We start from the raw sequence: 26617 nt of genomic DNA, 5'->3' as shown, positions 1-26617 counted from the left end.
CAATAGTTTAGATTTTTACTTGTCAGACCAAGAAATAAACTGTCCCAAATTGAAAACATGGTTTTGGCTCAGAGTACACAAAATGGTGTGTAATGCCTCCTATGAATATGATATTAACATTTGTCACTTTTGTGTGATTAGGAAACGTCTTGAGAATTTCAGAAATGTATCATATGTTGGGATAATATATTGGATAGAAAAATGCTAAATACACTGTATTTCGGAAATCTTCTGTCCATTTATTCTAATACACAATAATTGTAATAAATTGCGAAATAGGGGATAGTCCACTAACTCTACCATGAGTCCACTGATAACACTCTGGGTTGCGTTTTTCCATAAATCAAGATCCAAACTATCGATTTGTTCTGCAATCATTAACAGAAAGGCCGTAAATATAAAGCAAGACATACCAAACTTCTGTTTATCATTCTGCCGTTATGAGGACTGAGGTAGCTGCTGCTCTTCTCCTGGGGTTCTGTGCTGTGGCTGTGTCTGGTGATGAAAACAGAACGTACGTATGCTCTATTTGACACACAATACTCTCATTACTCTTGTTTATTCTCTCATTACACAAAATACAATTAGAGGACACTTGTTCTAGTAATCTGAGCTCTGAACCTTATGTATGTAACCCATAGAGGCAAACGGGACACTCGGGAGGTCAAGGTGGCTCCCCCTGACCCGGTGGACTGTGTCTGGAGCCGCTGGTCTGAGTGGACCCCCTGTAACAACTGCACCAAGATACGGGTGGGTCCCAGATTCATCAAATATACAGATCAGGGCCTAGCAATTTGGCCTCCCAGTCTCTAATTTTTCTCAAATGTCAGACTCAAATTATTCATGGCTTAAAAAGCAGGAGTGAAAGTTTGTATGCTCCTTAACTGTGTGAACTCTGTCATGTTGGCAGCACCGTTCTCGGAGTGTGGAGGTGTTCGGCCAATTTGGTGGGAAGCCCTGTCAAGGACAGCCAATAGGAGAGCAGCAGGCGTGCACTAGTGAAGCTGTGTGTGAACAGGCCCAGCCCTCTGAGTGCTCCAGCACTGAGTTCACTTGTGAATCAGGTACTGTACCTCCCAATTAGGTCATAGCCATGAGTATGTCTGTGTATGGTGTTACAACCTGGCTCAAGATTGTAACAAACAATGGGAAACCACACGGAGTAAAGGAATAACAAAATGAATTTATTCCATAAATAAAGTAAACACTCACAACTATAATCAGATGAAGGTCAGTAAATTAGATGTCAACATGGAGAGAGGAATCTCTTGCTGAATGGGGAAACAGTGGCTTTATGCCAGAGCTGAGCTTTGACAAGCGTGCTCCATCAGCACTGACAACCCTCCCAGCTCCACCCACCTCACCTACTCCACCCACCAATCTCCTGCAGGAGCAGTACTGAGAAGAGCTTTAACGTCCGCAAAGGACCATTGACATAATGGAGACCACACAAAGTTGGCCTTTGCCCTAAGCAAGTCAGTAAGGGGTGTGGCCTCAGTCGAAATATTCTTACAAAACTGCGGTTGTAGCTGACCATCCCAAAAAAACACTGGAGATCTTTTTTAGTGGTTGGACGTGAGTATAATGATCAATGGCCAAAACATTAGCGCGTACCGGCCGTACTTCCCCCTGACCGACAACTTCACCAAGGTATGTCACAGTTCGCCTGGCAAACTCACACTTTGCCAAGTTAATGGTAAGTCGAGCTTCTGCCAGGCGACCAAACAGTGCTGCTACACGGCACAAGTGTTGTTCCCATGTATCACTGTACACAACTACATCATCGAGGTACACAGCACATCCCTCCAAACCAGAAACAACCCTGTTCATAAGGCGTTGAAAAGTGGCTGGTGCATTTCGCTGAGTAGTAGAGGTGGGCGGGGCTGGGAGGGTCGTCAGTGCTGATGGGGCACACTTGTGAAAGCTCAGCTAAAGCCACTTTTTCACCATTCAGCAAGAGATTCCTCACCATGCATACCTTTGGTTGTTTTGTTGTGGCTTTGGCAGTTGACCCCTAATTTACTGACCTTCCTGCCTCATCTGATTATTGTTGAGAGTGTTTACTTCATGTATGGAATAAATTCATTTTGTTATTCCTTTACTCAGTGTGTGGTTTCCCATGATTTGTTACAATCTTCAGCCAGGTTGTAACAAGTGGGGGCTCATCCGGGACACACTCTTGGTTACCTATCAGAGATACGTAACCCTCAGTAATGAACGGTTAATAGATGGATGCACTGTCAACCATACCCAATGGTTATTTTAACTAGTCCTGAGGTGGAACAATTGAATCCCTTAACTTAGAAGCAGGTGCCACTAATTCCATAGGCTTTACGGGCACATTAACCCCAGAAGGCCTAGCTTTAACGCTAAGGACAGGGAATTCATTTTTCCAATGACCTTTACCACGGCAGTAATTGCAGATTTTGCCATGATCTGACTTCTCATGGGAACCACAGTCAACCCTTGAGACAAGGTCAGGCCCAGTAGGAAATAATTTAGTCCCAAAACTATCCCTGCGACCATCACTGCTAAAAATGGGTTCCCCAAAGTGACCTTTATGCCTCAACACATATTCATCAGCCAACACGGCAGCCCCGGAGGCGGTCTGCACCTTATGCTCATTTATGTATGTGGCAAGGCGGTCAGAGACAATCTTTGAACTGCTCCAGCACAACTGCTCGTAGGTTGTAACATCTAACGAAGTGCACCATCGATTAAACTGGGTGTGCAAATCCCGTGCGAACTCTACAAAAGTCTGTTTGTTAGCTATTTTCCAGGTTCTAAACCACTGGCGATACCCTTCTGGAACTAACTCATAGGCGTGCAACACAGCAGCTTTAACTTTGCCCTAGTTTTGGCTGTCAGCAACGTTAAGAGCCGAGTAGGCCTCTTGTGCTTTCCAGTTAGCACACATTGAATCATCAATGTACGGTCGGTGTCAGGCCAATTCGTGGAATCTGCTACTCTTTTCACTGAATTTCATCCGGAGACTCAATTTTCCAGCTACATTGAAGGAAAGCTGAGCACTAACTCCAGAAAAATCACCGTAACCGTCATTAAGAGACATTTCAGAGAGCTTACCATCTCTGACCATGTAACGGTTTTCTTCCTGGGAAGGAGAGGAGGACCAAAATGCAGCATGGTTATTTATAAACATCTTTAATGAAAGATGAAAACGTGAACACTCTACAAAATAAGAAAACGTGGAAAAACCGAAACAGTCCTAACTGGTGCAAAACACAGAGACAGGAACAATCACCCACAAGATACCTAAAGAATATGGCTGCCTAAATATGGTTCCCAATCAGAGACAACGATAAACACCTGCCTCTGATTGAGAACCACTCCAGGCAACCATAGACTTACCTAGAACACTCAACTGAACACAACCCCATAGACTACAAAAACTCTAGATAAGACAAAACACATAAATCACCCGTGTCACACCCTGGCCTCACCAAAATAATAAAGAAAACACAGAATACTAAGGCCAGGGCGTGACAGTACCCCCCCCCCCCCAAAGGTGCGGACTCCCGGCCGCACACCTAAACCCATAGGGGAGGGACTGGGTGGGTGTCTGTCCACGGCAGTGGCTCTGGCGCGGGACGTGGACCCCACTCCAACACAGTCTTAGTCCGCTTAGTAACAAAGGGCCCCACTGGACTGAGGGGCAGCTCGGGACTGAGGGGTAGCTCAAGACTGAGGGGTAGCTGAAGACTGAGAGGTAGCTCAGGACTGATAGGTAGCTCAGGACTGAGAGGACTGAGGTAGCTCGGGACTGATGGGTAGCTCGGGACTGAGGGGTAGCTCAAGACTGAGGGGTAGCTAAAGACTGAGGGGTAGCTAAAGACTGAGGGGTAGCTAAAGACTGATAAGTAGCTCAGGACTGAGAGGTAGCCCAAGACTAAGCAATAGCTCAGGCAGGTTGACGGCTGTGGTAGATCCTGGCTGAATGGCGGCTCTGGCGGATCCTGGCTGAATGGCGGCTCTGGTGTAACCTGGCAGACTGGCGGCTCTGGCGGATCCTGGCAGACTGGCGGCTCTGGCGGATCCTGGCAGACTGGCGGATCCTGGCAGACTGACGGATCTGGCGGATCCTGGCAGACTGGCGGATCCTGGCAGACTGGCGGCTTTGGCAGATCCTGGCAGACTGGCAGCTCCTTGCGCTGCTCCTGCTGACGCTGCCTGTCACCACGGCGCTTGGTCCTGTTGTGGTGACTGGCGGCTCTGGCTGCTCCATGCTGACTGGCGGTTCTGGCTGCTCCATGCTGACTGGCGGTTCTGGCTGCTCCATGCTGACTGGCAGCTCTGGCGGCTCCTTGCTGACTGGCAGCTCTGGCGGCTCCTTGCAGACTGGCGGCTCTGGCAGCTCATGACGGACGGGAGAATACGGCGGCTCATGACAGACGGGAGACTCTGGCGGCTCATCACAGATGGGCAGCTCAGGCGGCGCATAGCAGGCGAGCAGCTCAGTCGATGCAGGAGAGAAGGAAGGCTCTGGCAGCGCTGGACAGGCGAGGCGCACTGTAGGCCTGGTGCGTGGTGCTAGCACTGGTGGTACTGGGCCAAGGACACGTACAGGAAGCCTGGTGCGGGGAGCTGCCACCGGAGGGCTGATGCGTGGAGGTGGTACTGGATAGACCGGACCGTGCAGGCGCACTGGAGCTCTTGAGCACCGAGCCTGCCCAACCTTACCTGGTTGAATGCTCCCGGTCGCCCTGCCAGTGCGGCGAGGTGGAATAGCCCGCACTGGGCTGTGCAGGCGAACCAGGGACACCATGTGCAAGGCTGGTGCCATGTACGCCGGCCCAAGGAGACGCACTGGAGACCAGATGCGTAGAGCCGGCTTCATGGCACCTGGCTCGATGCCCACTCTAGCCCGGCCGATACGAGGAGCTGGTATGTTCCGAACCGGGCTATGCACCCGCACTGGGGACACCATGCGCTCCACAGCATAACACGGTGCCTGCCTGGTCTCTCTAGTCCTCCGGTAAGCACAGGAAGTTGGCGCAGGTCTCCTACCTGGCTTCGCCACACTTCCTGTGTGCTTCCCCCCAATTTTTGGGGCTGACTCTCGGGCTTCCTTGCCAGCCGTGTTCCCTTGTATCGACGGCTCCTATTTCCGGCTACCTCTGTTCTCCTAGCTGCCTCCACCTGTTCCCATGGGAGGCAATCCTTTCCCGCCAGGATCTCCTCCCATGTGTAGCAACCCTTGCCGTCCAACACATCATCCCATGTCCATTCCTCCTTGCGCTGCTCCTGCTGCCGCTGCCTGTCACCACGCCGCTTGGTCCTGTTGTGGTGGGTGATTCTGTAAGGGATTTCTTCCTCTTCTTCCAAAGAGGAGAGGCGAGAAGGATCGGAGGACCAAAATGCAGCGTGGTTATTTATAAACATCTTTAATGAAAGATGAAAACGTGAACAAAATAAGAAAACAAAATAAGAAAACGTGGAAAAACCGAAACAGTCCTCACTGGTGCAAAACACAGAGACAGGAACAATCACCCACAAGATACCTAAAGAATACGGATGCCTAAATATGGTTCCCAATCAGAGACAACGATAAACACCTGCCTCTGATTGAGAACCACTCCAGGAAACCGTAGACTTACCTAGAACACACTAGTATAGACTTGGCCTTTAGTATGGACTTGGCCTTTAGTATGGACTTGGCCTTTAGTATGGACTTAACCTTTAGTATGGACTTGGCCTTTAGTATGGACTTGGCCTTTAGTATGGACTTAACCTTTAGTATGGACTTGGCCTTTAGTATGGACTTGACCTTTAGTATGGACTTGGCCTTTAGTATGGACTTGGCCTTTAGTATGGACTTGGCCTTTAGTATGGACTTGGCCTTTAGTATGGACTTGGCCTTTATTATGGACTTGGCCTTTATTATGGACTTGGCCTCTAGTATGGACTTAACCTTTAGTATGGACTTGGCCTTTAGTATGGACTTGGCCTTTAGTATGGACTTGGACTTTAGTATGGACTTGGCCTTTAGTATGGACTTGGCCTTTAGTATGGACTTGGCCTTTAGTATGGACTTAACCTTTAGTATGGACTTAACCTTTAGTATGGACTTAACCTTTAGTATGGACTTGGCCTTTAGTATGGACTTGGCCTTTAGTATGGACTTGGCCTTTATTATGGACTTGGCTTTTATTATGGACTTGGCCTCTAGTATGGACTTAACCTTTAGTATGGACTTGGCCTTTAGTATGGACTTAACCTTTAGTATGGACTTAACCTTTAGTATGGACTTGGCCTTTATTATGGACTTGGCCTTTAGTATGGACTTGGCCTTAATTATGGACTTGGCCTTTAGTATATACTTGGCCTTTAGTATGGACTTGGTCTTTAGTATGGACTTGGCCTTTAGTATGGACTTGGCCTTTAGTATGGACTTGGCCTTTAGTATGGACTTGGCCTTTAGTATGGACTTGGCCTTTAGTATGGACTTGGCCTTTAGTATGGACTTAACCGTCTCTTTCAGACAGTTTATCATCAATCTCAATGTTATGTCGCAATTTGTAACAATTGATCTTTAGTATAGCAATCCAGAAGCTCCTCCCTCAGGACTTGGAATAATTACTCAATGTTAGCCATAGTCAAACAGTCAACAAACAAAAAACCTGCTCTCGCCCCAATTGAGTACCCCAAACCAGACAAAAGAGAATCAGTGTCAACCACACAGGATAGAAAAAAACAAAAAAACAAGTGGAGCTTCCCCAAGACCTATTACTAGCTCAACCTCAGTCTTCATGCACTTTACCCCGGTGTCACAGACAAAGCTCCTAGCAAGCTGGTTACCCCACTGAGCCACGGATGTGCTCCTGAGACAACTGCCCCAGCCATGGTCACCACACAAAAAATAACAAAGAGCTAACACTGCCGAACGTGTGTCAACTGCCACAGCTACATCAAAACAACCAAAGGTATGCATGGAGAGAGGAATCTCTTGCTGAATGGGGAAACAGTGGCTTTATGCCACAGCTGAGATTTCACAAGTGTGCCCCATCAGCACTGACGACCCTCCCAGCTCCGCCCACCTCTACTACTCCGCCCACCAATCTCCTGCAGAAAGTAAGCACAGCAAAACCCAGTAGACAGAGCAGGGAGGGGCTGTAACAATGGTGCCTCCATTTTTCAGATCGAATATGAAGCTGAATCTGTGTGCATCAAAGCTGGTGGCAATATTTCAGTTAGGGCAGGACGTTTACTCTGAGCAGCTATGGACTAAAGTTAAGTTAACAGTAATACAATTTACATAGTTGCAGTAGTGCTATTGCAGTGAATGAATTGATAAAACTGTCATCATACACTGATCATGCACGTTTCTGTCCGTCTGTGTTTCTCGCTCTCTCTCCCTCTCTTTGTGAAGGTGCATGTATTAAGTTGAGACTGTCGTGTAACGGAGACTATGACTGCGAGGACGGGTCAGACGAGGACTGTGAGCCCGTACGTAAGCCCTGTGGCACAAAGTTGTACGACACCAACGAACAGGGCAGGACTGCAGGATACGGGTCAGCACAGCAGCACTCACCTCTCAAACACCTGGACAGTAGCAGACCAAATAGGGTTCAACTAGTATTTATTTTTCTTTTAAATATTTTACATCAGATTAGTTTGTTATTCACATGCACAAGATCGCAGATTGATTCGCAGGTTACAGTGCAATTTTTATGCTCCGAGCTCCAACAGTGCAGGTAAAAAAAATAGAAGTGAATGAGACAATCATAATAATAATAATAATATACACATTTAAAACTGTACAATGATAAATGTCCATTGGGGGGTGTGTGCAGGGTAAGTGTCTATAGAGGGGGGAGCAGCAGGGGAGGGCGGTGAGAAGTGAATGAAACCATAATAAAAACGAATAATATATACATATTTCCAGCTGTAACAATGATAAATGTCCATTGGAGGGTGTGCAGGGTAAATGTTTGTTGTTGAGGTTCAAGAGTTGCTGCCTTGCCTGCTTCACTATGGTGTCTGTGTGGTTTGACCATTTCAGCTCATCAGAGATGTGTATGCCGAGGAACTTTACGTTTTGTATCGTCTCCACGATGGCACCGTTGATGTGGATGGGGCGTGCCCAACCTGGTTCCTCCTGAAGTCCACAATCAGCTCCTTTATTTTGCTGATGTTGAGGGAGAGGTTGTTTACCTGGCACCACGCCGTCAGAGTGCCTAACTCCTCTCTGTAGGCCGTCTCGTCATTGTTGGTAATCAGGCCTACTACTATCGTGTCATCAGCGAACTTGATAATGGAGTTGGAACTGTGTGAAACCACGAAATCGTGGGTATACAGGGAATACAGAAGGGGTCCTAGGATGCACCCTTCTGGGGCCTCTGTGATGAGGATCATTGTGGCGGAGGTAATGATGCCACCTAGGTGCGACCCATCAGGAAGTCCATGACACAGTTGCATAGAGAGGAGTTCAGTCCAAGGGTCGTGAGCTTTGTGATGAGTTTAGATGGCACTATGGTATTGAAGACAGAGCTGTAGTCAATGAACAGCAAACTCATGTCACGTCCTGACCATAGAATGCCTTTATTTTCTATGGTAGAGTAGGTCAGGTCATGACCAGGGGTTTAGTCTAGTCTAGTTTATATTTTCTATGTGGGGTTCTAGTTAGTTTTTTCTATGTTGGTGTTTTAGTATGATTCCCAATTTGATAATTGGGGATCATACTTAAGTAGCGTTTTTTCCACCTGTGTGTTATGGGACATTGTTTTGTGTTAGTGCCTGTAGCATCTCTGTAGTCACAGTTCGTTGTTAGTTTGTTTATATATCTTTGCTTAGTCTCACTTTCTAATAAATAATGTGGATCTCAACATTCGCTGCGCCTTGGTCCGTTTCTACAAACGATCGTGACACCTCACATACTGTATGCATCCCTTTTGTACAAGTGGGTGAGGGCAGTGTGCAGCACAATGGTGATTGCTTCGTTCGTAGATCTGTCAAGGCGGTAGGCGAATTGGAGAGGGTTGAGTGTGTCAGGGGAGGGAGGAGGTGATGTAGTCTTTGACTAGCCTTTTGAAGCATTTCATGATGACGAAGTTTTTTTTTTCTTTTTTCTAAAGGGAGGATCAGCTTAATATTGCGGAAAGAATGTTGCTTCCAATGTAATTGTCTGCATCATTTCCAATCCCCCATAATTTTTTTGGTAAATATATATATCCATACACACATGCATACATATACATACGCATACCTATATAGACATACATCTTTTTTTTTTGATGATGGAAGTTAGTGCTACGGATCGCTAGTCGTTCAGTTACTTTCCCTTTCTTGAGCACGGGATGATAGCTGCACTTGATTGAGTATGCCTGGTGCAATGGAATATTCCCAAAAATGCAAACCTCGACTCCAGGCACACTCAATCAAAGACACAAAGTAAAGAAAACAAATACTATTTGAACTCGGGTCTGCTCCTGAATGCTCTCCAGCAGCCACTCAGGTCTGACTACCGAGCTCTCTGACATGTCCATAGAAATACATATTATATTAGTGTTCTTTTAAGTTCTGTGTCTGTCTTTATGCTGTGACAGAATCAACATCTTGGGCATGGAGCCCCGTATAAACCCCTTCAACAACGACTACTTCAATGGGATGTGCAACAAGGTGAAAAACACCAATAACAACGAGTATAACAGGCTGCCTTGGAACGTGGGCTTGCTCAACTATGAGGTGAGTAAGGCCTAGCCTGGAATTTGCCTTCACTTCAGTAAAACAATATTGAAACAGAGATATCCAGCTCAGTTTTCAGACTAAGATGAATCACTTCTCCGTCCATAAATGTAACTTTTCAATTCTTGCATTGTAATTTCAAATCATCTTTATGTAATTTCAAATCAGTTCTTAAATTGCACTGACCCAAAACATTCTGGCTTTATGATATTGTCTGTATATTTTCTCAAAGTTCCATCCCACGTTGTGACAGACTATTAACATCTAGTAGCTGGCCAATGAGCATGTGAGATTTGCTTCTGGGTTCGAAGATGAGACAATACAGTATGTAACACTTCAGCAAATTCAAACCTTGGTGATTGACCTCTGACCCCTGCATGTGTCTTTCCCAGACTATAGCAGAGGAGACCGTTTCCAAAGAGATCTATGAGGACACATACACCCTCCTGAGGGAACTGATGACTGAGACCAAGTTGACTGTGAGCGCTGGGTTGAACTTAAAATTCACCCCCACAGAAAAGTCTATGGCCAAGTCCAATACGACTGTGTCAGGAGGGGTTGGGTTGGATGCTGAGTATGACAGGACACAGATGATCAAGGAAGTCTCGGAGTACACTACCATCAAGGTACAGTAGGCTTCATGTTATACTGTAGTGTACGCTCTCTGTACCCCCATGGATAAAATACTTTCAGTCCATTTGTATTTGCTATTTCATCCATCTTGTAAATCACAGTGGCTTTATATTTGACGGAAGTCTAAAATGTCTTGTCAGATTGATTTTAAACTCCCTGATTTGAATTTATGAATTGATGTTGGTTCTTGTCCAATCAGAACAAGAGTTTCATGCGTGTGAACGGCCATGTGCAGCTGAGCACCTATAGGATGCGTTCCCGGGACCTTCAGGTGGCTGGGGAGTTTTTAGAGCATGTCAAGTCTCTACCTCTGGAGTACGAGAAAGGACAGTACTTCAGGTTGGACTGTTATCATTACACTAGAAACACATTGTTGTTGTGACTATATCTTATGTAGATTGATATATAATGTATATAAATTGTTGTGTATTTGCCTACTCCTGCTTGGACAATTGTGGGATGGATGAAGTGTTTTGAGTTAAGTTGAATGGAATGTAATTTAATGGAATTGAATTGAATGGAATGCAGCTTTCTGGAGGACTATGGGACTCACTACACCAGGAATGGGAAGTCTGGAGGAGAGTACCAGCTGGTCTACGTTCTCAACCAGGACACCATCAAGGACAAAAGTAGGGATCTTAAAATCGTGTTGTTTTTCTACCAACACTACTCTTAAAGGTCCAATGCAGCTGTTTTTATATCAAATCATTTCTGGGTAACAATTAAATACCTTATTGTAATAGATTTCCCAAAAATCTTTTTTAAAAAAAAATAACTTTTTAGGAAAACTATTTCTCAACCAATAATTTTATAGGACTGGCTGGGAGTGGTCTGAGTGGGGAGGGGAAACCGGAAAACTAGCTGTTATTGGCAGAGGGTTAGAACATTGTTATTGGTCAATTAACCTATTTACTGTATGGTGTTGTCACCATGGAAAGCCGGAATTCCCGCCAATGCAAACCTGCTGATTAGAAGTTCCTGTGTAGAGTGCTTTTTTACCAGCAACTATCAGGAAACTGGATGGTTATTTTCCGTGAAGAAAAATTGGTGGGACTTGCTTTAACCTCTTTACAAGTATTTGTGTGGTAGTGGAAGAAGTTTAAAATATTTTACTTAAGTAGTTATTGTTATTGCTGTTTTGATTTCAGATTTGAATATATGAGAAGTAGACCAAGGTGTCATACCCTTTAAGGTTTTGTCTACGACATATTGTTGAGAAAAGTGGTCAAGGTAGCTGATTAGTGTTATTAGTAACAACGGTTACTCATTGTCTCATGCTTAGAATGCGCTCCCACATTGTTCTAATTTGAAAGTTCTGAAAAGTTCCATAGCAATTAATTCAACAGTGGGAACGTGGCTAAATTAGTTGCTGTGGTGTTTAAAACATCTGTAGCGCTTGATTGGTAGTAGATATTTCTGTTCGTATTTCCAGATATGCATCGCACAGAAGTAGACCAAGATGTCTACTTCAACTTTGGTCAAAATGTCAGTTGTTAGGAAAAAGTTGGCATTTTTTAAAAATGCAGTTACTAAAACGGCTGTATTGTTAGATCCGTAGCGGATATTTTTGTTCAGTGGACTGATTGGAATAGCAGAGAAGTGGATGAAGATTTCATACCCTCTAACTTCTTGTCTAACTTGTTCGGAAAGATCAAAATGTCCGTTTTTAAAGTTACAGAAAATGTTGTTGATGCTGTAACGGTACCAGATAATTATGTTATTATTTCAGATTTGAAGAGCAGAGAAGATGTATAAGTGTTTAGCCAAAGTAGCTGATTTGTGTCAAAAGTTGCATTGTTGCATTTACAGTGAATGGAAGTTTGATGTGATGATGTCACAATTAAAGTGAATGAAGATGGACAGAAAGTGTAAATAATATCAAACAGTTGTATGCAAGCACACTATTCCAGACCAGTCTGCACATTTTAAAGTTTGAATGGCGTTTCTAGCTTAAATGGTGTAAGAGTAGTTTTGTGCAGAAGAAGTATGACGAAGATTTAACGTCGGGACTTTTGCCATCTGATAAAAAAAATAAAAATCACACTTTACAGTGTTAGTTTCATCTCGTTGTACATATGATATAAGAAAAAGACCATTTTGACTGCACTGGGCCTTTAAGAGGCTACCACTGATACATGAAACATCAATACTAGCTAGGGCTCTTATTCAAAACAGCCCAACATTGTATTGAGGATCAGAGAGAAAATATTTGGTTCTATATGAATGTTTTTTATAATGATTTGGGAAAATGGATGAAATGTGACCATATAAAAACCTCTCCTGTTTGCAGTGATGTCCGTATTTGATGTTTTAGCAATGTTGTCTCTCCTATAGAGCTGACTGAGAGAAAGCTCCAGGACTGCATTAAAGTTGGAATCTCAGCAAACTTTGACACCAACATCGGGATTGGAGGAGATGCCCACATCAGACCCGGACACTGTAAAGACACTGTGAATAAAAACACAGGTCCGTCAACACAAACATACCGTTTGCTGTAAATGAGAATGTGTTCTTAGTCAACTTACTTGGTAAAATAAGGGTTAACCCTTATTTTACCAGGTAAGTTGACTAAGAACACATTCTCATTTACAGCAAAGACCTGGGGAATAGTTACAGAGGAGGGGGGGATGAATGAGCCAATTGGAAGCTGGGGATGATTAGGTGCCCTGATGGTATGAGGGCCAGATTGGGAATTTAGCCAGGACACCAGGGTTAACACCCCTACTCTTAAGATAAGTGCCAAGGGATCCTTAGTGACCACAGAGTCAAGACACCCGTTTAATGTCCCATCTGAAATACGGCACCCTACACAGGGCAATGTCCCCAATCAAGAGTGTCTCCTACTGGCCCTCCAACACCACTTCCAGCAGCATCTGGTCTCCCATCTAGGCACCAACCAGGACCAGCCCTGCTTAGCTTCAGAGGCAAGCCAGCAGTGGCATGCATGGTGGTATGCTGCTGGCACAGACACACACACACAACACCCACCCTCCTTGATTCCTGATTCCTATGGTGGCTCTGTATCCACAGCTGAGAAGGAGGGCAAGGCGCTGGTGGATAAGGTGATAACTGTAGTCAGGGGCGGAACCCTGGAGGCCGCTGTTGCCATGAGAACTCAGATAACGAAGGAGGGGCTAATGGACGTGAAGACCTATCAGAACTGGGCCCGGACAGTGGGCGATGCCCCTGCACTCCTCAGCAGTGAGGTGAGGGCACAATTCCAAATCCATCCCATACTGTCTCATTCCTATAAACACTGTGTAGATCTGAAAGAAGGTGTTACATTGCCTAAAAGGGGATTGTTAAAGTTGTATTTTTGTAATAAAAGTATATACTGTATGTATAATAAAACATACAATCTACCTGCAGTGAAGCCCCCCCCCCATTCCCCCCAAGCCACAGTCCCCCAACAGCCAACAAAATGAACAAAAGAGAATAAAATGTAAACCAAGGAAAACAGAAACACCAACAGAAAATAACATCTGAAAACAACAGAAAACAAAATACATCCAGGACAACAAACATCATAACAGCAAGGCCAACTGAATACGTTGCAGTGCATGTTTGCACTATTTACATCTGTGTATGAGTGTATGAGTGAGTGTGTGTCCGTGTGTGTGCACATGCATGGGTTTGAATGCGAGTGGATGTAACAGCGTTGCCCCTCGGTGTCATTCAAATGTATTTTTAAAAACGTTTTGTTACTTTTATCTTTGACCGTCATTCTATCCCATGCCCAATAACTCCACTTCCATCTGTCTCCAGTTCACATCACAACTCTGTTACCTTGAGTTGTATTGAACTGAATGTTACAGTAAGTCAGTTTCCTGTCTGTCTCTCCTCATAGCCAGAACCCATTCAGACCCTGATCCCACTGAGTATGCCTGATGCGAACACCAGAAGGCTTAACATGCAGAGAGCCACTCAGGAGTACGAGGCTGAGTACAGTGTGTGCAAGTGTAAGCCCTGTCACAACGGGGGCTCTCTGGCCCTGCTGGACGGGAAGTGCCTGTGTCTCTGTCTGCCCCAGTTTGAAGGTCTGGCCTGCCAGGATGCCAAGGCTGATAACAGTGAGTGGAGCCAGCCGTTGTATACACACGCATGCCCAAGCATGTATGCACGCACAAGCACACTGTCCTATGTATATAGTTAAAGCTGTCAAGCTGAAAATATAGTTTTCTTCTCCAGATAAGAATACTAAAACCCCCGTGGAGAGGGTTCCTCAGGAGGGGAACTGGTCGTGTTGGGGAGCCTGGTCAGGCTGCAGTGGAGGAAAACGTATCAGGACCCGCAGCTGTAACACACAGGGCCTTTCTGATGCCACCTGCAGGGGAGACATAGACGCTGAAGACTACTGCTGAGCACACTCATACAGAACACTATGATGCCACCTGCAGGGGAGACATAGTCACTGAAGACTACTGCTGAGCACACTCATACAGAACACTATGATGACACCGCATAACTAACGGAACCCCGTACATGTAGACAAAGAGGAGTTAATGCATCTTATACACATGTTCGCTCACTCACTCATACTCATACACACACGCAAACACATCCACACGCACACGCCAGACACACACACACACACACCTATGTCATTTTTTAATATTAAAAACTGTATCAACGTATTCCTTGAAGTAGGCCTAGTTCTGTTTTACAAATCAACATTGCCAATAAAGTTTGACCTTTTATTGAGAGTTCATGATGAAAGGTATCCATATAACATGAAAACCTCCCATTACATATTTTAAATTCATCCTAATTTCAAGTGTTCACTAGACTGTGACCTGAAGTAGCTTCCTTTGACTGATCGTCTAACATGAAACTATTCCGCCTTGTGGCCAACAGTGTTAATACAATTCATATGGTCCTTAGAAACCTTAGGTTTGTCTTTATGATCATCTTTGATCATCTCATAATCTCAGGAAGTTAAGGGAAATGGAGGCTTGGAATGCATTTTAACCAAAACCTATTGCTGTTGTTTGGCAATCATAATGTCATGATTCCTCCTTCAGGAAACCAAATATCTAGAACCATAATGTTCTCGTGTTAAAATATGCACAAAGTGTACCAAACATTAAGGACAGCAGCTCCTCCATGACAGACTGACCAGGTGTATCCAGGTGAAAGCTATGATCCCTTATTGAGTTCACTTGTTAAATCTATTTCAATCAGTGTAGAAGGGGGAGATTTTTGAAGGTTAAAGAAGGATTTGAGGGCAAAAGGGGGGTGCAACTTAATATTAGGAAGCTGTTAATGTTTTGTCCACTCAGTGTATATACAGTGCATTCAGAAAGTATTCAGACCCCTTTTCCCAAATTTTGTTATGTTACAGCCTTATTCTAACATGGATTAAATAAAACATTTTTCCTCATCAATCTAATTACAATACCTCATAATGACAAAGCGAAAATAGGTTTTTAGACATTTTTAAAAATTGATAAAAGAACAAAACAGAAATGCCTTATTTACATAAGTATTCAGACCTTTTGCTTTGGGACTCAATTGAGCTCAGGTAATTCCTGTTTCCATTGATCATCTTTAATATGTTTCTACAATTTTATTGGAGTCCACCTGTGCTAAATTCAATTGATTGGACGTGATTTGGAAAGGCACACACGCATCTATATAAAGTCCCACATTTGACAGTGCATGTCAAAGCAAAAACCAAGCCATGAGGTCGAAGGAATTGTCTGTAGAGGTCAGAGACAGAATTGTGTCAAGGCAAAAATCTGAGGAATGGTAACAAAAAAGGTTGGCACCACTGAAGGTCACCAAGAACACAGTGGCCTGGAAGAGGTTTGGAACCACCATGATCATAAAAGGCACACAACAGCCCACTTGGTGTTTGCCAAAAGGCACCTAAAGGACTCAATGAGAAACAAGATTCTCTGGTCTGATAAAACCAAGATGGAACTCTTTTTGCCTGAATGCCAAGCATCACGTCTGGAGAAAACTTGGCACCATCCCTATGGTGAAGCATGGTGGTGGCAGCATCATGCTGTGGAGATGTTTTTCAGCGGCAGGGACTGGGAGACTAGTCAGGATCGAGGGAAAGATGAACGGAGAGATCCTTAATCCAGTGTGTCCAGGACCTCAAATTGGGGCGAAGGTTCACCTTCCAACAGGACAGCAGCCCTAAGCACACAGCCAAGACAATGCAGGAGTGGCTTTGAGACAAATTTCTGAATGTCCTTGAGTGGCCAGCCAGAGGAGAGACCTGAGATACAGGCTTTTAGCGTCATACCCATGAAGGCTTGAGGCTATAATCGTTGCCAAAGGTGCTTCAACAAGGCACTGAGTAAAAGGTCTGAATACTTATGTAAATCAAATCAAAGTGTATTTTTCACGTGCGCTGAATACAACAGGTGTAGGTAGACCTTACAGTGAAATGCTTACTTACGGGCTCTAACCAATAGTGCAAAAAAGGTATTAGGTGAACAATAGGTAGGTAAAGAAATAAAACAACAGTAAAAAGACAGGCTATATACAGTAGCGAGGCTACATACAGACACCGGTTAGTCAGGCTGATTGAGGTAGTGTGTACATGTAGATATGGTTAAAGTGACTACGCATATATGATGAACAGAGAGTAGCAGTAGCGTAAAAGAGCGGTTGGCGAGTGGTGGGTGGGACACAATGCAGATAGCCCGGTTAGACTGTCTTGGTGTGTTTGGACCATTCTAGTTTGTTGTTGATGTGGACACCAAGGAACTTGAAGCTTTCAACCTGCTCCACTACAGCCCCGTCGATGTACAGCCCCGTCGATGAGAATGAGGGCGTGCTCGGTCCTCCTTTTCCTGTAGTCCACAATAATCTCCTTAGTCTTGGTTACGTTGAGGGAGAGGTTGTTATTCTGGCACCACCCGGCCAGGTCTCTGACTTCCTCCCTATAGGCTGTCTCGTTGTTGTCGGTGATCAGGCCTACCACTGTTGTGTTGTCTGCAAACTTAATGATGGTGTTGGAGTCGTGCCTGGCCATGCAGTCGTGGGTGAACAGGGAGTACAGGAGGGGACTGAGCACGCACCCCTGGTGAGCTCCAGTGTCGAGGATCAGCGTGGCAGATGTGTTACTACCTACCCTCACCACCTGGGGGCAGCCCGTGATATTTCTGTTTAAAAAATACTATACATTTGCAAACATTTATAAAAACCTGTTTTTGCTTTGTCATTATGGGGTATTGCGTGTGGATTGATAAGAAGAAGAAAAAACAATTTAATACATGTTTGAATAATGCTGTAGCGTAACAAAATGTCAAAACAGTCAAGGGGTCTGAATACTTTCCGAATGCACTGTAAGTTAAATGCATTATCGTTAGAGAGCTTCCACAAAGAAGTTATCCTCTTTTGTCTACTAAGGAAATTGACCTAACGGCACTGGAGGGCCGGATACATTTACAGAAAAACAACAGCCGGTAAATCTGATCAGCCCGTTGCTGTCACAAACATATAAAACACATTTTACAAAACACGTATCCAACATTACAAATAGGCATGAAACCATACTAAAAGGAGTCATCCAAAGCAGCATTGTTCCTAAAACACAGTGCTGCTGTGTCTTTCCACTTTGGCCCACTTCAAAAAGTGTTGGGTAAAGTATGTATTAATGGCCTAATAACTCATCTCTAAAAACATGGCCACATTCCAAGCAGCTACACCATGGAAATGAGAAACAGATGCGCTGAGACTGGGAGAGAGATGGGAGAGGGTGGAGAGAGAAAGCAAAGGAGAGTGATAAGGTGAGAGATATAGAAGGATAGGGAGAGAGTGAGAGGGGGAGAGGGAGAGGGGAAAGACAAACTAAGATCTGGATAGGACATGGAGACTGACGAATGAAGGTGATAGAGATTCAGAGATGGTTTATCTGGACAGGAGAAAAATAAGATATTTTTTATTGTGTATACATTCATTGAAAAAAAGGTGCTATCTAGAACCTGAAATGTTTCTTTGGCTGTCCCCATAGGAGAAACCTATGGCTGTCCCCATAGGAGAAACCTATGGCTGTCCCCATAGGAGAAACCTATGGCTGTCCCCATAGGAGAAACCTATGGCTGTCCCCATAGGAGAAACCTATGGCTGTCCCCATAGGAGAAACCTTTTTTGTTCCAGGTAGAACCATTTTGGGTTATATGAAGAACTCTTTCCACAGAGGGTTCTACATGGAACCCAAAAGGGTTTTTACCTGAAAATGGTTCTCCTATTGGGACAGCTTACCAACCCTTTTGGAAGCCATTTTTCTAAGAGTGTAGAGATACCATGACCTTGTAAATTAGGTTTGCAGTATGTAGACATCTTAGGCTAGCAATAAGTATGTATACAAGAGAGCTCTCTTTCGATATGAACATATTTTGGCATTACCTCTCACATAGCCAAGTTTATCATTTGACACAAGTCTGAACTGGTAACAGCAGGGTTCCTAGATTGAGCAAACTGGAACCAGACAGGCCAGGTCGTAAAGATGTTCCTGATCCTCTGTGTCCCGCTGGTCTCTGTGTCCCGCTGGTCTCTGTGTCCCGCTGGTCTCTGTGTCCCGCTCGTTTCTGTGTCCCGTTGGTCTCTGTGTCTCGCTGGTCTCTGTGTCCCGCTGGTCTCTGTGTCCCGCTGGTCTCTGTGTCCCGCTCGTTTCTGTGTCCCGTTGGTCTCTGTGTCCCGCTGGTCTCTGTGTCCCGCTGGTCTCTGTGTCCCGCTCGTTTCTGTGTCTCGCTGGTCTGTTTCTCGCTGGTCTCGCTGGTCTCTCTGGCACGCTCTTCTCTCTGGCCCCCTGGTCTCTGTGTACTGCTGGTCTCTGTGTCCTGCTGGTCTCTGTGTCTCTGTGTCACGCTGGTGTCTCTGTCCCACTGGTCTCTGTGTCCCACTGGTCTATGTGTCCTGCTGGTCTCTGTGTCCTGCTGGTCTCTGTGTCCTGCTGGTCTCTGTGTCTCGCTGGTCTCTGTGTCTCGCTGGTCTCTGTGTCCAGCTGGACTTTTTGTCCCGTTGGTCTCTGTGTCCTGCTGGTCTCTGTGTCTCGCTGGTCTCTGTGTCTCGCTGGTCTCTGTGTCCAGCTGGTCTCTATGTCCTGTTGGTCTCTGTGTCCCGCTGGTCTCTGTGTCTCGCTGGTCTCTGTGTCCCGCTGGTCTCTGTGCCCCGCTGGTCTCTGTTTCTCGCTGGTCTCGCTGGCCCGCTCTTGTCTCTGGCCCCCTGGTCTCTATGTCCTGTTGGTCTCTGTGTCCAGCTGGTCTCTATGTCCCATTGGTCTCTGTGTCCCGCTGGTCTCTGTGTCTCGCTGGTCTCTGTGTCTCGCTGTTCTCTGTGTCTCGCTGGTCTCTGTGTCTCGCTGGTCTCTGTGCCCCGCTGGTCTCTGTGTCCCGCTAGTCTCTGTGCCCCGCTGGTCTCTGTGCCCCGCTGGTCTCTGTGTCTCGCTGTTCTCTGTGCCCCGCTGGACTCTGTGTCACGCTGGTGTCTCTGTCCTGCTGGTCTCTGTGTCTCTGTGTCACGCTGGTGTCTCTGTCCCACTGGTCTCTGTGTCCCACTGGTCTATGTGTCCTGCTGGTCTCTGTGCCCCGCTGGTCTCTGTGTCCTGCTGGTCTCTGTGTCTCGCTGGTCTCTGTGCCCCGCTGGTCTCTGTGTCCCGCTGGTCTCTGTGTCCCGCTGGTCTGTGTCCCGCTGGTGTCTGTGTCCCGCTGGTCTCTGTGTCCCGCTGGTCTCTGTGTCCCGCTGGTCTCTGTGTCCCGCTGGTCTCTGTGTCCCACTGGTCTCTGTGTCCCGCTGGTCTCTGTGTCCCACTGGTCTCTGTGTCCCACTGGTCTCTGTGTCCCACTGGTCTCTGTGTCCCGCTGGTCTCTGTGTCCCACTGGTCTCTGTGTCCCACTGGTCTCTGTGTCCCACTGGTCTCTGTATCCCTTTTACTACATAGCACTTCACTGTCAAGTCCATTCTGCCTTTGTTAAAGCCTCTGCTAACATCCACAAGTGTCCAGACCCCTTTTGTGATGCTGTTTATCTGTTTCCATCTGAGAGCTGTGAACAAAGACATTATGACTGGCCTAATGCTCCTAGATCCTGCTCTCACAATGGCTAGAAAGGGCTTGAGATGAACCGTGATATTTGCCTAGCTCGGCTGGCTTTGATTTGCCTGTTTGCTCTCGGGTTTAAATTGAGTCATTTACCGTCAACACTGCAAGCATGACTGGAGATCCCTACGCCTGAGCCAAGCTTGTTAAACAAACAGTGGTGGAGTGGTAGAGGGAGGGGGAGGGAAAGAGGGAGAAGGGGGGAGAGGTGGTAGAGGGAGGGAGAGAGGGAGGGGGGAGGGGGAGGGAGGGAGGGAGGGAGGGAGGGAGGGAGGGAGGGAGGGAGGGAGGGAGGGAGGGAGGGAGGGAGGGAGGGAGGGAGGGAGAGGGAGGGAGGGAGATATTGTCAAAGTGTTGGTTTGCTTATAAAGCAATGAGAGTACTGCCACTGCTGCCACTGTCTGAAAGTTGCACAGTAATACATCAAATCAACTGCAGCACCGCAGCATACCTTAAAGGTATGTGTTTCTAACACATTTAAATCACTTGCATGAGATCTTTTAGGCAACCTTTCCAATGTGATCACTTCTCCATTGCTGTTATGCTTAGGTAATGGAGACAGTAGAGATGATTCTTATCATTTCATTTGTGCAACACAGATAAGGAAACGGAAGGGGCCTCTTATAATTATATTTTGGTTCCACAAACAAATCTTGTGGTAAACCCTCATATTCTGAGTGCTTATTGCTTGGCTTGTTTCAATAGCCGCTACGACTCAAACACTTTTTGGCCTCAATCTTAACCTTGACTCCTCTCTCTCTCGCTGTCTGTCTCTGTCTCTCTCAATTCTCTCTCTCTCTGTGTCTGTCTGTGCTGTCTCTCTCTCCCTACCCCTCTCTCTCTCTCCTTAACCTTTGTTTAATTAGGCAATTCAGTTAAGAACACATTCTTATTTACAATGATGGCCTACCAGGGAACAGTGGGTTAACTGCCTTGTTCAGGGGCAGAACAACAGATTTTTACCTTGGGGATTCAATCCCAGCAACTTTTTGGTTAGTGGCCCAAAGCTCTAACCACTAGGCTACCTGCTCTAACTACTAGGCTACCTGCTCTAACCACTAGGCTACCTGCTCTAACCACTAGGCTACCTGCCACCCCAATGTCTGTCTGTCTGTCTGTCTGTCTGTCTGTCTGTCTGTCTGTCTGTCTGTCTGTCTGTCTGTCTGTCTGTCTGTCTGTCTGTCTGTCTGTCTGTCTGTCTGTCTCCCTCCCTCCCTCCCTCCCTCCCTCCCCCTCCCTCCCTCCCTCCCTCCCTCCCTCCCTCCCTCCTCCCTCCCTCCCTCCCTCCCTCCCTCCCTCCCTCCCTCCCTCTACCAAAACTCTATTGTTCTTCTCTCTTGTAATTGCATGTTCTCTATCTCTCATATCCAGTGCCTCTCCCTTCCTCTCTCTATCACTCCATCTCTTCCCCTCTCAAGACTGACCTACATTTTGTTTTTCAAAAATAACACCATAAAACTGTCCTCCCTTCATGGTAAAAAGAAAAAGCCTCAGAGCATAGAGCTAGAGAAATAGAGAGAGTGGGAGGAATGTGTGATGGATGAATACCTAGACAGTGGCTGGGGGTGGTGGCCCCTGGCCCTCAGGATGTCAAGATAATGGAGTAAAGCTTTGGGCTCCCATTGAGATCCAGGGAGACCCTATTCACTACCGACATCCCCCTTGCCTCGGGCCATTATCTTAGGATAAAATGTTTTGTTCTCACCCCTCTCTATAACAAAACGGTTAGCACAAAATAATGAACCTCTTTCCTTCAATAGACTCTCCCAGTTCTCTGTTAACTCATATTTTTTATATTGGTTAATTGTTGAGCACGCAAAAGGAGAAAAGTACTTTGAAACGTCATTTGAAAGAATAGTATATTTGAGGGAGTTGTTTTTTAATATTCTGTTTGTATGCTAAAACACGTTGGTTATATTATATTTGGAAATATTAAAGTGTGAGGATGATTTAATGATCACATGAAGAAAAGGAGAAGTTAAAAACGTTGATTGACGCAAAACTATAAAAAAAACATATACGGGGACAAGTGCATAATGGGAAAACAGAACACAATTACAAGATACATGGAAACAAATGTAGGGTAGGAACCTGGCCCTTTACTTCAGAAGGAAATAGACAGCCATTATTATTTCCCAAAAATGATCATGCACTCAAATCCCATTTAAGTATCTATGTATCCCAAGGCTAGAAGTGATGTGGTTGCTTAAAGGATGTATAAAGCCATATTCCATATGATAATAGATTATTTTTATGTTTGTACATTTTCCAAACAACAAATAGCAACTTACAGAATGGTAGCTAAACGTAAAATAAAATAAATAAAGGTCAACTAACTTTCTAAAAAATATTTTTTTCCCAAGATCTAAACTCTTGCTTATAGGGGTGTGTGTGTGTGTGTGTGTGTGTGTGTGTGTGTGTGTGTGTGTGTGTGTGTGTGTGTGTGTGTGCGTGTGTGCGTGCGTGCGTGTGTGTGTAATTGTTTCCCAGCTCATTGATCAAACAGCTATAGAACCAAGGCATGAATTCTAAGTTTGCTTTAAAAAATGACCCATTGTTGTCTCCTTGCGTCCTCGGACCTTAAATACACAGGACTGCATATTCCCCTCTCAGAGAAGTATAGGGGGGTATATTGCTTTAAGACAAACCCCTGAATGGTGTGAAAGGGGCTCCACTCCCTGGTCCTCTCCTCTAAACGGCTGGACACAGTTGAAGTCTCCCCCCCTGGGGTCAGTGGAGCCATGGCAGATTACTGCACACAGCTGTCCCAGCACCGTGGAAATGAAATGATGCCCCGTGTCAGCAATGTTTTGTGTTCCTTCTTCCTCCTTCTCTACTCTCCCCCGCAACCCAAACTCAAAACCTACGCTTCACTCTCGACTCCCTCGGTCCTTTCAAAACCTACGCTTCACTCTCGACTCCCTCGGTCCTTTCAAAACCTACGCTTCACTCTCAAACCTACGCTTCACTCTCGACTCCCTCGGTCCTTTCAAAACCTACGCTTCACTCTCGACTCCCTCGGTCCTTTCAAAACCTACGCTTCACTCTCGACTCCCTCGGTCCTTTCAAAACATTAGCGTTCCTCTATTGGTCTTCTCTGGCCCTGGACGCAGGAAGGAGAGGCAGGAATGAGAAACCAATCAGGGCGCCCCACTGAGAGCTCAACTCCAGCGTTCCAGAGATCCCTGCATGGGTTGGAAGAAGTTATCTGATTGGCCTGGGTGAATATCCCCATTCTTTATCTATGTCCCACATGGCATCCTATTCCCTATGTAAGTGCATGACTTTTTACCATAGCCCTATCCTATTTTTGACCAGGAAAAGTAGTGCACTACATAGGGAATATGGTGCCATTTGGGACATTACCTTTGTGTCAGCATCATCATTCAGAGAGATCTGAACTCGACAACATCCAACCCCCCTCCCCTCTCCTCCAGACCACAGTCCCCCCAGGCACTTAAAAACAATAAATCAGCCCCTCCCCCACGTAACCCCCTCACCTCTCCTAAAGCCCAGGGTGAACCAGGCAGCCCCCTCCCTCACAACCCAGTAACCTCTACAGCCCTCAGTAGACCGCTGGCCTGGGGGTTTACCTACTCAGCTTGTCTGTGGGTGAGTTTGTTTATTCTCTAGTTAGTCCTGAGAGGTAAGTAGTCAAGAATACTGTCAGAAGTCCCTTCCACAAGGCATGGTGTGGTTAAATACAGTCATGACAAGCAAATATGTCAATGAAAGAGGAAAAATGCACCCTGTCCTAAGAGCTTGCATTTAAACAAATATACTGTAGCATACAGCTGTAGGATCTACATTTTATCAGTATTGTCAAAACAAAATAATCCTGCAGCAACCGGATTTGAACATTTAGTCCATAATGCTGCCTGATCAGATAGTCTATTAGCTAGACAAAAGTAGTGTAAACCGTGTTTTAGTGTGGGTTTTCAGGGAATTGACCTAAATAACAAAGCTTGTGCACTTCCAGCGGTGCAGGACAATTATCAGCAACAAAATAGTGATCAAATTAAGATCTTATATCTGTATGTTTGTATATTTAAAAAACATTACACACTTGCTTTATACTTTAAAGTTCAATTTCAAATAAGCAACGTTTCTAAGTTAGGCTGATTGTTTACACACAAATAGGAAATCAACCTTCTCTTCCAGAACAATTTTAGTGTTACTCTTTCCCCACTCGCCTATTTTTCTCTCCATCTAGCTTAGGGTTCACAGGAGGCACAAGGAAGTCTAACTGGATTAGAGACAGTTTTCTTCAAAGGCCGGTGAACTCACAAAGGGCTTGACGTGACAGAATCAATGTGGCAGTTTGGAATTTTGAAGAGTTTCACAGAAGCTTAAAAGAGAAAGGGAGTAATTTCATTACTGGCATTTTTATTACTATTTATTATTGTTGTTCATTGAGTAGCCTACAGATGCTTCTTAAACAACATGGACAATTGTTAAGGGGCACACGTTGTTTTTATTGACTTTTCTTTGCTATTTTGCACACTGGTATTTCTACTTGCACATCATCATCTGCACATCTATCACTCCAGTGTTAATTTGCTAAATTGTAATTACTTCGCTACTATGGTCTATTTATTGCCTTACCTCCTTACTCCATTTGCTCACACTGTATACAGATTTTTACATTGTATTATTGACTGTATGGTTGTTTATTCCATGTTGTTTTTGTCGCACTGCTTTGCTTTATTTTGACCAGGTTGCAGTTGTAAATGAGAACTTGTTCTCAACTGGTCTACCGGGTTAAATAAAGGTGAAATAAAAGTGTAAAAAAATGTTTTTGTGTAACATGTATGCATCTTATGAAATATGCCCTTTTTTGATATTAGAATACCACACAATTACCTTAGATATCCAGTATGGATACTTATTTCAGTTACGCAGTTTACATTGTGTAAAATGTTAATGGTTTACCTTCTAGTAATGTATTTCAACCGAGAAAAAGTTCAGAGAGGAAAATGTGGTCAGTATGCTCAGGGGTTTGTTAATCATTGTTCCAAGAAGCATCTCAATCATAAGTCACATCATCCCCTTAATTGTGTCTAGATTGGAATGTCCACTAATGTAAGACCTTTAGTCTGCTTCTGCAGATCACAGAGTTACCCAGAACGAGGGGTTAGTGTGTGTGTATGCTATGTGCTTGTGTGTGTGTGTATGCCCTTCTGTATGTATGTGTTTGTGTTTGGGTGCATCTGTGTGTGTGGATAAATGGGGAAGGGGCGGGGGGGTACTAGAGGTAGAGGGTTGAGTTATGATGTGGTGACTTTAATGAGGTAGTGTGTCCTGCAGCGCTGCACCCATCCCCCTCTAGCCTCTCCTCTATTTCAGCATGATGGAAAAAAACATCTTGCCTATTTTCCTCCAGTGCCAAAAGTGAATTGAAAACATTTCAGGAGAAAGTATGGTTTTGGGGGCCCCATATGACTCTCATTCCTTCATTATCCCTAGCAATAATAATGAGGCAATACAATTAATAATGGTTGGAGACCAGGCCTGCCCTCTTAAAGCGGCAGGACCCTCTTTTGTGACGGCAAACAAAGGCCCATAAATGCATTCGCCACATCACCGTGACAAAGCTGCAGGGCTTCCACAGTTTTCTTCTTTGTTATTTTTACATTGAGTGGGAAGGAAAGCAAAAGTGACTTGAGCAAGTTTTAAGTTTTAATGTCATGTGCACAAGTACAGTGAAATGACTTTTTTTCCAGCAATAACCCCAATAATGCAGTAATCAATAACAATGTCATACTAAAAATAACACAAGGTAGAACAAAAACACACAATAAATTACGTAAGCATACTATATACATACTGTATACAGGGTCCGTCAGTTCTAGTACCATATTTACAATGTGCAGGGATACTGGAGTGATAGAGGTAGATGTATAGGGATAAGGTGACTAGGCATCAGGATATATGATAAACAGAGGAGTAGCATCTTATATGGTGATTGTATGTGAGTGTGTGTGTAGAGTCAGAATAAATGTAGGTTCATATTATGTGTGTGTGAGCAAATGATGTGGTGACTGTTTGTTTGAGTATGTAGGGCCCTGTGAGTGTTTAGGGTCATGTGAGTGTGTAGGGTCATGTGAGTGTGTAGGGTCATGTGAGTGTGTAGTGTGTAGGGCCATGTGAGTTTGTAGGGTCATGTGAGTGTGTATGGTCCTGTGAGTGTGTAGGGTCCTGTGAGTGTGTAGGGTCATGTGAGTGTGT

At 45.0% G+C, this 26617-nt stretch overlaps 1 protein-coding gene across 1 annotated transcript; it reads left to right on the top strand.

The window, feature by feature from the left end:
- Nucleotides 1-369: 369 nt before the first annotated feature.
- Nucleotides 370-15041, top strand: c9 (complement component 9). Its single transcript, XM_046305934.1, has 12 exons — nucleotides 370-514; nucleotides 642-750; nucleotides 911-1064; nucleotides 7388-7529; nucleotides 9564-9702; nucleotides 10095-10328; nucleotides 10535-10674; nucleotides 10864-10964; nucleotides 12670-12801; nucleotides 13366-13541; nucleotides 14183-14405; nucleotides 14524-15041. Exons 1-12 carry the CDS (start codon nucleotides 441-443, stop codon nucleotides 14694-14696), a joined length of 1797 nt encoding a protein of 598 aa, XP_046161890.1. The 5' UTR covers nucleotides 370-440; the 3' UTR covers nucleotides 14697-15041.
- The last annotated feature ends 11576 nt before the right edge of the window (nucleotides 15042-26617 follow it).

This window comes from Oncorhynchus gorbuscha, linkage group LG16 (assembly GCF_021184085.1).
Source record: "Oncorhynchus gorbuscha isolate QuinsamMale2020 ecotype Even-year linkage group LG16, OgorEven_v1.0, whole genome shotgun sequence".
NCBI lineage: Eukaryota > Metazoa > Chordata > Actinopteri > Salmoniformes > Salmonidae > Oncorhynchus > Oncorhynchus gorbuscha.
This window is presented reverse-complemented; position numbering and strand designations above follow the sequence as displayed.

Coding starts and splice junctions, on each gene's coding strand:
- c9 (XM_046305934.1), top strand. CDS start 441: ATGAGGACTGAGGTAGCTGCTGCTCTTCTCCTGGGGTTCTGTGCTGTG. Junction 1,065..7,387: donor TGAGTTCACTTGTGAATCAG/GTACTGTACCTC, acceptor CTCTTTGTGAAG/GTGCATGTATTAAGTTGAGA. Junction 9,703..10,094: donor TGGGCTTGCTCAACTATGAG/GTGAGTAAGGCC, acceptor TGTCTTTCCCAG/ACTATAGCAGAGGAGACCGT.